Source organism: Anthonomus grandis, chromosome 2 (assembly GCF_022605725.1).
Source record: "Anthonomus grandis grandis chromosome 2, icAntGran1.3, whole genome shotgun sequence".
Taxonomy (NCBI): Eukaryota; Metazoa; Arthropoda; class Insecta; order Coleoptera; family Curculionidae; genus Anthonomus; species Anthonomus grandis.
The window spans coordinates 21,904,064-21,916,770 of NC_065547.1; the positions used below are offsets into that span (position 1 = coordinate 21,904,064).

General features: G+C 31.7%; 1 protein-coding gene across 3 annotated transcripts in view; it reads right to left on the reverse strand.

Annotated features, from left to right (window-relative positions):
• Positions 1-1,409: 1,409 nt before the first annotated feature.
• The window catches only part of LOC126750398 (KAT8 regulatory NSL complex subunit 2), a 28,536-nt gene continuing 17,238 nt past the window's right edge, over positions 1,410-12,707 (reverse strand). For 2 of the 3 annotated variants that reach the window (XM_050460017.1, XM_050460018.1), the window contains exons 7-10: positions 6,411-6,533; positions 6,214-6,357; positions 2,164-2,322; positions 1,574-2,106 (exon numbers count right to left, since the gene is read on the reverse strand). In XM_050460017.1, coding sequence (XP_050315974.1) covers positions 1,735-2,106; positions 2,164-2,322; positions 6,214-6,357; positions 6,411-6,533 — 798 coding nt within the window. In that variant the 3' untranslated portion in view covers positions 1,574-1,734. Of the gene's footprint in view, positions 1,551-1,573; positions 2,107-2,163; positions 2,323-6,213; positions 6,358-6,410; positions 6,534-12,707 lie in introns of those variants that run through there. The other variant, XM_050460019.1, reaches the window with a different exon arrangement.

Consider the following 12,707-nt stretch of genomic DNA (forward strand, 5'->3'; position numbering starts at 1 on the left):
TAATTACAAAAATCCATCAATTATGTTGCATTTTCCGATCGATCGGGTAAATTAAAATCACCACGGTTAAAATTTTACTACTGACAAAATCTTCAATTTAATTATTAACTAGACTATTAGGAGGAAAGTAAATTAAAGATAAAAGTATAAACTCGTCTTTGAACCTAATGTTAGCAAATAAACATTCAAGGCGTGACAGTCTGGATTTGAAATTTTAAAATAGGGTGCTATGAATGCTTTGAAAGTTTTAATTTTTTAATTATTTAAGTCACATAAATAAACGCATTTAATTAATAAAAATAGCATAGAAGGCTTTGATTCCTTGAATAGGCTGCGTTTTCACGCGTTCTTCAATTAGTTGTCAATTGACATAATACATGACATCTTGTTAAGCGCAATTATTATTTGTTATTTAAATATATTTGCTAATATTTTAAATGTATACCAATGAAGAAAAAGTTGATATGCCGTACGCTATATTCCCGCGCATACGTACTTTCATTAGATATGAAGGTGGTTATTTCTAACAATACATGTAAAAAGTTTATATTAAAATAATGTATAAACCTCATATTTTTTCTGTTTATTTACCGCTGGTGTGTACCTATGTTATGTTAGGTAAATGTTAAATAAAATATGTAGTATCAAGTATTGTATCAAGATACTGAAAAAAATATTGCATTGAAAAATTTGTTCTTTTGTACTCGAATAGTAATATGACGTTTGACAAAATATGATGTGTTATGTCAGTTGCAAAAAATAAGCAGGCGTGTCATTACGATGCTTCCTGTTCGTTCATTTTTGTTAATTAGTTTTTTTCTTATGGGCTTATTTATCAACCGATTTAAAAAATAATCATATCAAATTATTGGGAAAAAGAAATCGCATTTCAAAAGTGGTTGTTCCCAATAATGTGCTATTTAAAAAAATAAAGTAAATGCCAAAATTAATAGTTCGAACATTTTAAATAGGCATGTAAACGATTTAAGTCATAAAATGCAATAAAAAATATTTTTCCGTGATTACTTGATTAAAAACTAAAACTTTCAACGCATTCATGGCACCCTATTTTCAAATTTAAAAAAATGATTTTTTCTATGAGTATAAAATAAAAAGTAGCAAATAGAGTATCATTGTTTTCAGAACATCATTTTCTATCGAAATACGTAATAAAAATAAGAAAGTTAGTCTCTTCCTGTTAAACCGGAAGTGATGAAAAACAATAGAATATGTCAAAAGATGCTCTTATCATTATTCTATCAATATACCAAATTTCATTTGTTTATCTTGAAAAGTAAAAAAGTTATTAAGTGTTCCCTTTTTTCTGTGTCACTCGGTATATCAAACTCATTTGATAGGTTACTGATATAAAATTCCTGCTTTTATCCTTATTTTCTTAAAAAAAAAACTAGAATTTAAGTTTATTATGTCTTTACATTTTAATGAGGATCCCTTTCTTCTGCGAGCTGCAATGGCACCCTCTTCCTTATGAAAACTCTGGATACAACAGCACCCGCTGGCCAGATTTCACTTTCCTAAGCCATTCTAAACTGATTGAAAAAAAACAAGTCAATATTTTTTTAAATTAATCTATTGAATACAATTTTTTAAGGAACTCATCTATAACAATAAATTCGATAGACCATCCCCTGAACGATAAACTTTCAGAAGAACCTTCCACATTTTTCTCAAAAAAAAAATAAATAAAGCTTCTGTTTAACTATTTAACAAATGTCAGTCTACTTGCATTTTTTCACTAACCGATTTTGTTACCATCGTTTCATTTTGCTGGTCGATTTCATCATTTTTTTCGGTTTCCGATTTTTGTGACTCTTCTGGCATAAACGCCTCCGTAGTAATCGTTATAGTATCTTCAAGAGTGTCCTCTTCATTAAACAAATGCACCTCTTCGTGTGTTTTTTTCGGCTCTACACCTGTATTTTCTTCTTCTTCTTTTGGATTAACATCTGAGGGCTCATTCTCACTGGGAGTTACAGACTTTTCTAGATTATCAGTCACGTTTACTTCGACTTCATCACAGTGAGGTGTTTTGGGCACCTCAACTGAATTATCAGCAAAAGTTTCAGTAAATTCTGAAGTAGAATACTGCAAATAAGAAACATACTTTACTAAATAAACTGGTGAGATTTTGATTATATTTACATGTAAGCTTTCAACACTGTCCTCGAATAAAATTGACGGTAAAGTTTCCATTTTTGTGAGAGCCGGTATAGAGTAGTCGATCATTTCGGTTTTGACGCTGTCGTTTTCTGTCATCAATGGCATGTCTAGAACATCTTCCGGTTCAGATTCTGATTCCTTCTGTGAAAAAATATTAAAACTTATTATTTGGTTCAGAACACTCTGGCATTGAATATACAGTGCTGCTCTTAATTGTACCCCTCTTATCTGTTCAATGCGTTTATATAAAAATGTGAAATTTGGCACACATCATTAGCAGACTAAATATTACTTTCTGGTCCCTAGCTTATTTTGCAAAACTTCAAGATCGTTTGACAGCTTCCACTGAATGCTTTATGATCCTAGAATATTATAATAATAGTGTTGTTGTTTGTAGAGTTTGTATTTTTTGTGAATGTCATATTATTAGCATAAAAGTTACTGTTCCACGCAAAAGTTTATTTGGTTTGCCAATACCTTTAAGCGAATAATACCGTAAGGAGAGAATTTTTTTGCTATTTCGTTCAGTGCAATTTTATTTGTACCTTGATTTAATCGAGAATGCACAAGAATGAAAATCGTAATGTACAAGAGACGGAAAGCATTTTAAATATTCGCTTTCCTGACCGTCCAGTATGTCGAAAGTATATTCGCGAACTAATTCAGAAATTTACCGAGATGGGAAGTGTTGCCAGTAGGAAGAATCCAGGGCGTCCCAGCTAACTAGAAGAAAAACAGGTGGATATTATAGCAGGTATGCTAAGAAATCACAACAGCCAACTTCAACAGTTAATGACACAATACACAGAAAAAATAAATGTGTGGGCTGGCATATTAGGAAATCACATTGTTGGCTCGTTTTTTAGACCAAAATTTGATAGGGGATCTTTAAACAGGTTGAAAAATGTAGTAGAACCACTGATCTGTGAGATTAAGACAATCCTCATGAATTTCAGTTGGAAACAGTTTTTTAACAAGATGGAGCACCGCCTCACTTTAGCAGAAATATTAGAGAATATAGGGCCTACCGAGTGGCCAGCCAGTTCGCCCGATCTTACACCTCTGGATTGTTTTTTTATTAGAAACAAAAAGTCTTTGTCACCCAGCCAGAATCTATCTTCGATCTACGTCAAAGAATAATTGATTCATGCCGCAATAATGTTGTAGCCACTTTCCAAAATGTTCGTGAAGAGTTATCCAATAGATCATTTTATTGTATTGTAGTTAATATTGCAAATTTTCGACATCTTTTGTAGTGAAATAGTTAAATTTTTGTGTTACCCAAAGTTTAATTATTTTAAATAGAAATAAAAATGCCAAAAATAAGATTTTGAAAGGCTGCCATCTTACTATGAGTAGAAGTAATGACTTAATATTCAACTTTCAAATGTGTTTCATATTAAAATTTTGCTAAATGAGCTAGGGTCCAAAAAGTATATAATAATGTGTACCAAATTTCAAATTTTTATATAAATGCATTCAAAAGATAAGTAGGGGTGTGAGCAACAAATACAACAGACCAAGCAACAAACATGGTAGAACAAATCAAATACAAAAACACCCGAGAAAACTTTCTAAATCTAAAGGAGGGCGCCCACTGAATCGGATCGGCTCGGTCAGTTCGGCATGTTCGGTCCGTTCAGTCGGTAACTAGCACTCATAAAATCGGCAGAATAAAGACACGACGACGTTTAAAAGTGGTTCGACTATTCGAGCATATTGAAGTATTATGATTAAGCTCCCGTTTAAGCGTTTTTAAAAAAAAATTAGCAGTTCCTCAGATTCTGAAGAGGATGTTATGATTGCAGTAGCCTGTGCTGAAGTATAAGCGGTAGAAAAGCGTAGGAGATTTTGGATTTTTTTAAAGAGGATGGTTGTATCATTAAGACAACTGGTTTTTGCGCCATCTCAAAATTATTTTAGCTGAATTGCGCCTCAACGTTGGTATACTGTAAAATTTTAAAAATTTCTGAAATCTACTTTACGAGATATAGATAGCCGGCATTCGTTGTGGGACACCCTGTATAGAGTCAAATAAAATAAATTATAATATAACATTCCAACGTGCATTTGAAACTATGTAATAAGCTGTTTTTTGTGTATCTTTATAAAAACATAAATTATATTCAAAGCAAGAGTTGTACACCACTTAACATCAAAACAAGAACTTTCACACTCACACATTTCGCCGACCAAGTTGGCATCCTCAGATAATTAAAACTGAGTTTTAAAATCTTCTGATGATGCCAACTTAACAAACAGTAAGTAACGGAAACACCGATTTAAGATATAATAAATGACCAGAACATCCAGTTAATTTGGATATCTCCTCCGAAGCGATTTGTTTATGATACAATATTCTAAAACTGCGAACAGCTTCGATTAAAATTTCGTTTGACATATTTATCAAATGAACGGTTTTTAAAATTCTTTGAAACAGTTCTTCACTCTATGTGAAAAAATGCTAAAATAGTCGCAGGCTTTCGGTGCAATCGGCAAAAGTTGCGCTCTCCACAATATGAGATCGTCGCCGGAGAAAACCGAACCGACCGAACGTACCGAACCGATTCAGTGCATGCTTCTATTTACATTGATTGAGAAGTAAAATGCTGGTGTTTTGACGGGTGACCATTCTAATATATCGTTGCACTAGATTTTACACATAATGCATTGGAAATTTTAGAGACGTATATCTCTAAAACTATTAACTTTAGATACTTCTAACAGGTCCACCTGTTTTGTTACGGAAATACGAGAAAATAAGATTTTTCGGTCAGTCGTATATATGATAGCACAAAAGAGTTATCATAAGATTTTTACTGAAATAGTGCTGTAAGTGCTTTTGCAGACACCCTATATAGGCAAAACAATGTGGCAGGGCAACGATTGCAAAGAACAAGTGGCAAGTAAAAGGAGGTCTTTATGAATTATAAAGAGTCTTCAGACGAAAACGAGCCGTAACTTAATGACGTAATCTATGAAAGAAAGAGACATTATAACTATTCTGGCAAGGATGAGAGCCAGCCAGTACCTGACACCAATAAATAGTAAGGGACACACTTAACTACATTGTCCCCAGATGAAGGAAAACTCAACCCTATCCTATTTGACTGTTTGAGGGGTAAATAAAATTGCAATAGGAGATACAAGATAGCCAGAAGTTAAATAAAATCCAGAGTGACGCGAGTTCATTGAAGCTAAGAGAAAAAGAAAATAAATTAAAGGATACATTAATGATGAGCCAAGAAAATATAATTGATTCTAAGAATGTGTAAATGAAATAAAAAAATAATTTTAACCTTAAGACTATTTCAACATATAGTTCTTCTGATTTGAGACCTATTATCAAAGTCTGTATGTTTCAATTAATGTATAGACTTGCTTTTGAAATGTCTAGCCTTTGCTAATACTCTACTGTGACCAGATTCACTGCACTGACCTTAAAAATTAATGAGTCTTTATTCGCCGAAATATTTATTAAAAAGACTTATCACTCAACCCTGTCAATTTCATCGCGTTGTGTCCTTTTGTGGAAGAATGTAACTATTAGAAATTTTTAAATAATTATGTAGGTTTAGTACTTATATATATTTGGATAGTGTTGAGAGTGCAAACACTGTGGTTGATAAATCATGATTCTCGTTCTGTAAAAGCGGATAATGAAGCGCATAGTATGAATCATTGTAAGTCCTAGCAAAGTTTTACACCTTTTGGGACAGCATTTGAATTTAGTTATTGTATTATTATTATTATTTTTAGGAACATACATACGTAATACATTCATGTATTAAAATCATCATTTACTTATAAAGAAATAATCTCTGATGTTTATTTGTTTTCTCTATATTGGTTCATTAACTTATTATTAATTGTCTTCTTATTAAATCTATAATGTACTTAATATAACTTGTGAAAATTTCATAAAATTGGCCTACCTGCTTGTATTTACTTCCTAATGATGTCTATAATATATAAAAATATATAATAACACTAACATTTAACCAAAATATATAAAAAATCATTAAAACTTACCCTTGGGTGAGTATAAGACCTTATCAAAGGAATCTCCATGTGCAGCTTACAAGTACTATCATCAAATAAGGCTTCCACCGGAGTATTACACTCCACATCGCCGTTTAGTTTGCCGCAAGCCTTAAATAACACTTGATGAGGGTCCTAAAATTCATTTGGTAAAACTAGTTCCTCATTTAAAATAAGTAAAAAATCACCTCTAAAATGTGCTTCCGACAATGTTTGGTTAATGGAAGGGTTCTTTCACCGCATTTAACACCGCCTTGAGTAAACTGGCATTTTGAATAGTTGCTGGATTTTACCGGAAGTCCATCTGTTATCTGGAAAAATGATGAAAATACCAATTTGATAAGCATTAAATTTAAGTTGATTTTAAAAAATTAATTAGGGTGATAAGATTTAATATAAAAACGAGTTGTGGAATAAATTAGAACAATCGAGTGTCAAAATGCGTCTGGATCAGGGTGATATCATTTTTAAATATTTAGTAAGTAATACAGTGTACTCCGTCTATAACGTACATGGGATGTAACGTACTTCCGGTTATTACGTACTTATAATTCGGAACCCGCCCAAATAGTCTTGTCATTTTACTGGATATAACGTACTAACTAAAATTTTAACTCCGGCTATAACGTTCAATATTTTTGCCCGATTGACAGTAATTTTCCGGTTGTAACGTACAAAGGTACGTTATAAGCAGAGTAATTTTCCACCTCTAAATTTAAAAGAAAAAATAGACATCATTAAAAGTATTGAAAGTGGCATTAACAAATCGGAAATTGCGAGAAGGAAAAATATGGCAAAAACAACAGTTTCTACAATTTGGAGCAGTCGTGAAAAAATCAAGCAAGCAAGTGAAAATAAATCGCAAAGAATTAAGAAAATTAGGAATCCCGTACGCCCAGATGTGGATCAAGCTCTTATTCGATGGTTTGAGGTGAGAAGAACCGAAAATATTCCTATAAGTGGACCACTTTTAAAAGCAAAAGCGGAAGATTTATCTAAGGGATTACACGGTGGAGATTTTAAGTGCTCTACGGGTTGGCTCGAGCGTTTTAAAGTTCGTCACATCAATGTCGGCAAAGTGTCCGGTGAAGCAGGAGATGTTAGCAGGGAAGCTGTGGTGAACTGGTTAACCGAGAAATGGCCAGGTATTGCACAAAATTACAGCTGTGAAGATATTTTTAATGGGGATGAGACCGGACTATTTTACAAGATGATTCCAGACCGTACACTGAAATTTAGAGGAGAAAAGTGTGTGGGAGGCAAACAATCAAAGCTAAGATCAAGGCATAATAAAATGCCTGAAAACCTATTACCGTAGATATGTTATGTATCGCCTAATTCAAGCATTGGATAGTGAGGAAACGTTCAATCTAACAATTCTAGACTCGATAAAAATAATTGCGAAATCTTGGAATGAGGTTTCACAAAAAACGATTCAAAACTGCTTTCGACATGCTGGTCTAGTGAAATCAATCGAGGAGTTTGATTCAGATGATGACTTGCCCCTGAGTCAGTGGTACGAGAAATATAAAGGTGTTGATGATGATGATGATGACTGGGATATTCCGCTAAGTTATTGGTTGCAAAATCACTGCCAAGACGTAACTACTGTAGAAAAATATCTTTCTGAACTAGATAATTTTACGACCATCGACGACCATAGATAATCTGGTAGCAACGGAGACCTTAACGGATTGCGGTATTATTGCCGAAGTTATAGAATCAAACTGTTCAACGAATGATTTAAGTTCCGATAACGAAAGCGGCGATGATGATGGACCAGTGAACGAACCCATTCGAAGTTATTGTGAAGCACTTTGTGCAATTAAAACTGTTACGAATTTCTTACAATATACTGATTACGACATCGAGAATTTAAAATTGTGTAAAAAAAAATCAGCAAACAAAAATAACACGTTATTTTCTTGAAAAATCGTAACTAATAAATAGTACAGACTTATTTTGATTACATATGTATAAGGATACATATACATATGTAATGTAATAATACATATGTAATTTCAATGTTATATGTGACATATATATCTTTATCATATTATATCTTTTTTTGTATTCAATACTTAGAATTTATTTTTTGTTAATTTAGTCCTTTAATTAAAACAAATAAATCTTTACATATTTATTTTTATGAGTTTCTTTTATAGCGTACCTCCGGTTATAAAGTACTAATTTTATTCACCCTAGAGGGTACGTTATAACCGGAGTTCACTGTATATGCTCCATACTCTTTATTCATCTTACTTACATATACAGAGTGACTCAGGAGAAACTCCTGAGAAAAGATGAATTTGTGCGTTCCAGTGCGTAAGAATCATAATTGTCATTTGGTCTCAAAATATAATGATGACTCATTTGTTAATGAGTCACTGGTTATGAGTCAAGTTTTATTTATATGTTTATTCATTAATGAGTCAAGTTACGTTAGTACTGGGCATTAATTCCGGCCTCGCAAAGTTTGTTAATCTCTGACAAATCCGTTTTGTTCAGATTTTTCTGGTGTGGAAATCGTCGGCGATATTGTTGAACCACAGCTGTAGCATTTCCATTTACAAAAGCCGTAAACAAAAACTATATTTGTATATTTTAAATTTGGATAGATATGTGGCATTGTATTGCACGTGTTCAATACTAACCTGGAATTCGGTACATTCGCTTAATGAATTAAACAAATTTTTTTTCAAAAGGTTTTGGTCAAGTTCTCTAGTTGCACTTGGAATGCAATAAAAAAGTTTAGTCCAGTTTGGCATCGTTTAAGCCTCCAATATGTGGGAATTATGCCATGTCTGTTTATGTTTTCATAACAATGAAAATGTTCGTGAGTTTTAAATAGGTGAATATTTTTCTTGGAGAATTTCAAAATTGTTACATGGGACAGGGTGTTCTATTTTGGGTACTTCCGGTTTTTGTAACTCTAACTGGATGCGGTTTTCTACTTTTTTGTGAAGCTAAAGATGCCATTAACAAATTTTTACCAAATTTTACCATTTTTTAAAATGGTAAAATTTGTAGCTTCTCTCGTTATCCTTCTTTTTATCGAAAACGTAAAAAAATATTCTTATGGAATTTTTTCCGTAGAATGCAGTGGTGTAGATAATTTTTGTTACATATTCACTATTTTTGAGTCATCAAACTAAACTTATGTTTTTTAAATGGAACACCCTATATATTTATAGACTATAAAATTTGTCTTTTGTTTACCGTTTCAAAAACATATAATAAATCGCACTTTTTTTATAATCTAGCAAATAAATGTTAATGTTCTTAAAATTAAAGCATAATTTGATAGTACGTAGTTTATAACAATACCCAAAAATAAATGTCAAATATTTGTGTATCTTATCGATTTTTTGATCGACTTTTGGTCTATCCAGAACCAGTTTGTTTTCGTTCTTTTTAAAGTTTGTTTTTTTTTCGAAAATTATGGAAATATGATGCGTTGGCATATTTTATACAGAGTAATCAAAGTAATCAAAATTCTGTAGAAGCTTCAGAAATGTATTTCCAAAAGTAAGTGAGGTTTTATGACTAAAACATACAACAAAGAGAACAGCGGAAGAAAAGATATAGATCTTTTGGAATAAGTATAAGCAACATCTTCTTCATCATGTAGAAAAATTAAGAAATAAATTAGTGTGCAAATAACTGACGTTCAGTGGATCTCGAAGAAATATAATTATCATCCATACAAATTTCATAAGGCACAATTATATCAAACTGTTTTGCCAGTGGTATTTGCAGCAAATCGATGCTAGCGATTTATTTCGGACACTTATCTGGTCAGTCGAATGTTTTTAGTATTACAGACAAATAGTTTATAGGATTTTTGAAGCAGGTCTTACAGCATGTAGATAATTATATAGATATCCTTGAGAAAGTTATTCCAGAACTGCTCGAAAATATTTATTAAATTTAACTCTAGGCTCTTAAGGGCATTAGATGGCCTTCACGATCGCCAGATCACTCAATTCTAAAGTATAGCCCATAAAAAGTGAGTAGATAGTATACTCACTTTTTATGGGCTATACAAAATGAAGTATTTAAATTACGATACGATGCGCAGTGGGACAGAATTATATTGAAAAGTATTTAGTAATAAAAAAAGGTTGTTAAACGAAAAATTTAAATATTTGAAAGTAAATTCTCCAAAAAAAAATTATTTTTTAACAGTTGGTCTATTATACAGGGCATTTTATATAGCGTCTTTCAGAATGGGTCCTCTGGATACAAATATGTGAAAAACCAACCTGATTATATATTATTAATATACAGGTTGATTCAAAATTGAGTGCAAAGGTTTCAAGGGCTTATTTACCAACCAAAAATAAGAACTTTTTCTCATATAAACGTATGTCCTAACTTGCTTCGTTTTTTCGGTAAAAGTTTTTTAATAAAATCAGTATTTTATCAATTATTCAAAATCCTTTCAGCCGATTTAAATAAAATTTGGTAAGCTTATTTGTCGTCATAAAGGCCCTTTTTTGGTGGGAATAAAATAAATGTATTAATTCCAGTGGCATTTCAGGGGGCTACCTACTTGATACTTATAGGTAAAATTATGGTACGCCACCGCTTTTATAACAATTTAACTTTTTTTTAAAATTAAGCGGTCAATAATGTAACTTTCTTGCCTCTTGAGCCTTACTCGTATCTAGCTTTGTTTCCAGGAAAAAAATCAGAATCTGTGCCTGGCCCTACTAAAACAAATAATAAATTTGCATCGATTATTGAGATTCATTTAATTTCTTTTCAAAATGTAACTTAGCCTAAGTAACAGATCCATACAAAAGCAGATTTTCATAACAAAAAAAATAAATTTTATTAAAAAACTTTTACACTCTGTATCTAGAAAACGAAAGAAGTTAGGACATACGTTTTTACGAAAAACACTTCTTATTTTTGGCTGGTATAAATACGCCCTTGAAATCTTTGCAGTCAATTCTGAATCACCCTGTATCGCAAGAGAAAATCTAGAAATTTCTTTTAAAAAATATTTTCAAAAATGCAACGTTTTCCAAAATGATGAAGCTATGAAAAATCTGTACTACGAAAAAATTGTACACTGTCAAGAAAACCGCATCCCCCTAAGGTTAAAAATAATGGAGATACTTTTGCGGGCTAAAGTACCCAAAATGGGACACCCTGTACTGGGCTGGGACAGTCAGTATTTTCAAATTTGCTAAGGTTTGTCGACAAACATTCCGGAAATCAAGATGCCCCAAGATTCGAATGGCTTTGCGTTGAAAGGCATAAATACGTCGTACATCTGTGGTGTGTCCCCATGTCGGAAAGATGAGAGTGGAATAGAGAAAGTAAGCATATATCTTTAATTTTAATTATTTAGCATATAATTTGAGGAGACACAGTTTCATGTGAAGGTTTCTTAGAAGCAAGGTTTTTGCTTAGCTTTCAGCTCAATTGAGTTATGTGGGGTCGCCAAAGGAGTCGTGGATCCAAATTAACACCCAAGAATCATATCATTTTCATCCCCACCATTTTTCAATTTTGAGAACTCCTTTAGTCAAGTACTTAAACTAGTTCTTTCGGAACCCCAATAGGACTTTAAATAGGACTTAATGAGGGAGATATGATGAGGATGTGATCAGAAACATTATGTTATAATAGTTTTTAAAGGAGAATTATGTGCTTGACACAATCAAGTGCCTTGCTTAAATCGCAGAGAAGAACTGAATTATATTTCTTATGAATTATATATCTTATGAAAGGATTCAATAATTTGAGAGACCGAAACTTAATTAATTTTATATTAATTTATTATAATAATTGCTTAATTTAAATAATTACTTATAATTTCACCCCTTTTTAGTGTTCATATTGAAATAAATTATTATGTTTATAAATATTAATAATTTATTAATTACATATTACAAAAAAATATACGGATTAATAATTATTATCACCAGAATGAACATAATTACTATAATAATGTATGAATGGTTAGATGTTGATATGAGATGGAGTGATATGAGTGAATGATATGAGTGAAGATGGAGATATGATGGGTTAGAAAGACGTAGGTCTGTTTGAGCATTTTATTTAAAGAATTAATTTTTGTTCAGTTTTTAATAGTTTTAATTTTATTTCTGTATAGTGTTTAAATTTTTCTACTTTTATCAGAGCTTATAATTTATTATAGATATTTTATAATATTTTATTATAGAAGTATTAGAATAACACTTTAATTTTCATTATGCAATAGAGAGCATAATAAACATTTTGAGATTACCATTCTATATGGGTCGTATACTGAAGTATGTAAATGTATGCCTGCATCAACAAAATATTGTTTCACTATTTTTTATGCTACAAGTTTTCTCTAATATTATATTGAATCGACTTGTTATGTAAATAACTTACTTTCATTCATCCTATTTTAGAAGCCTTTATAAATACAAATAAAGTGTATTGAGGACTATTTATTTTCTTGGATCCGACATGTTATGCAA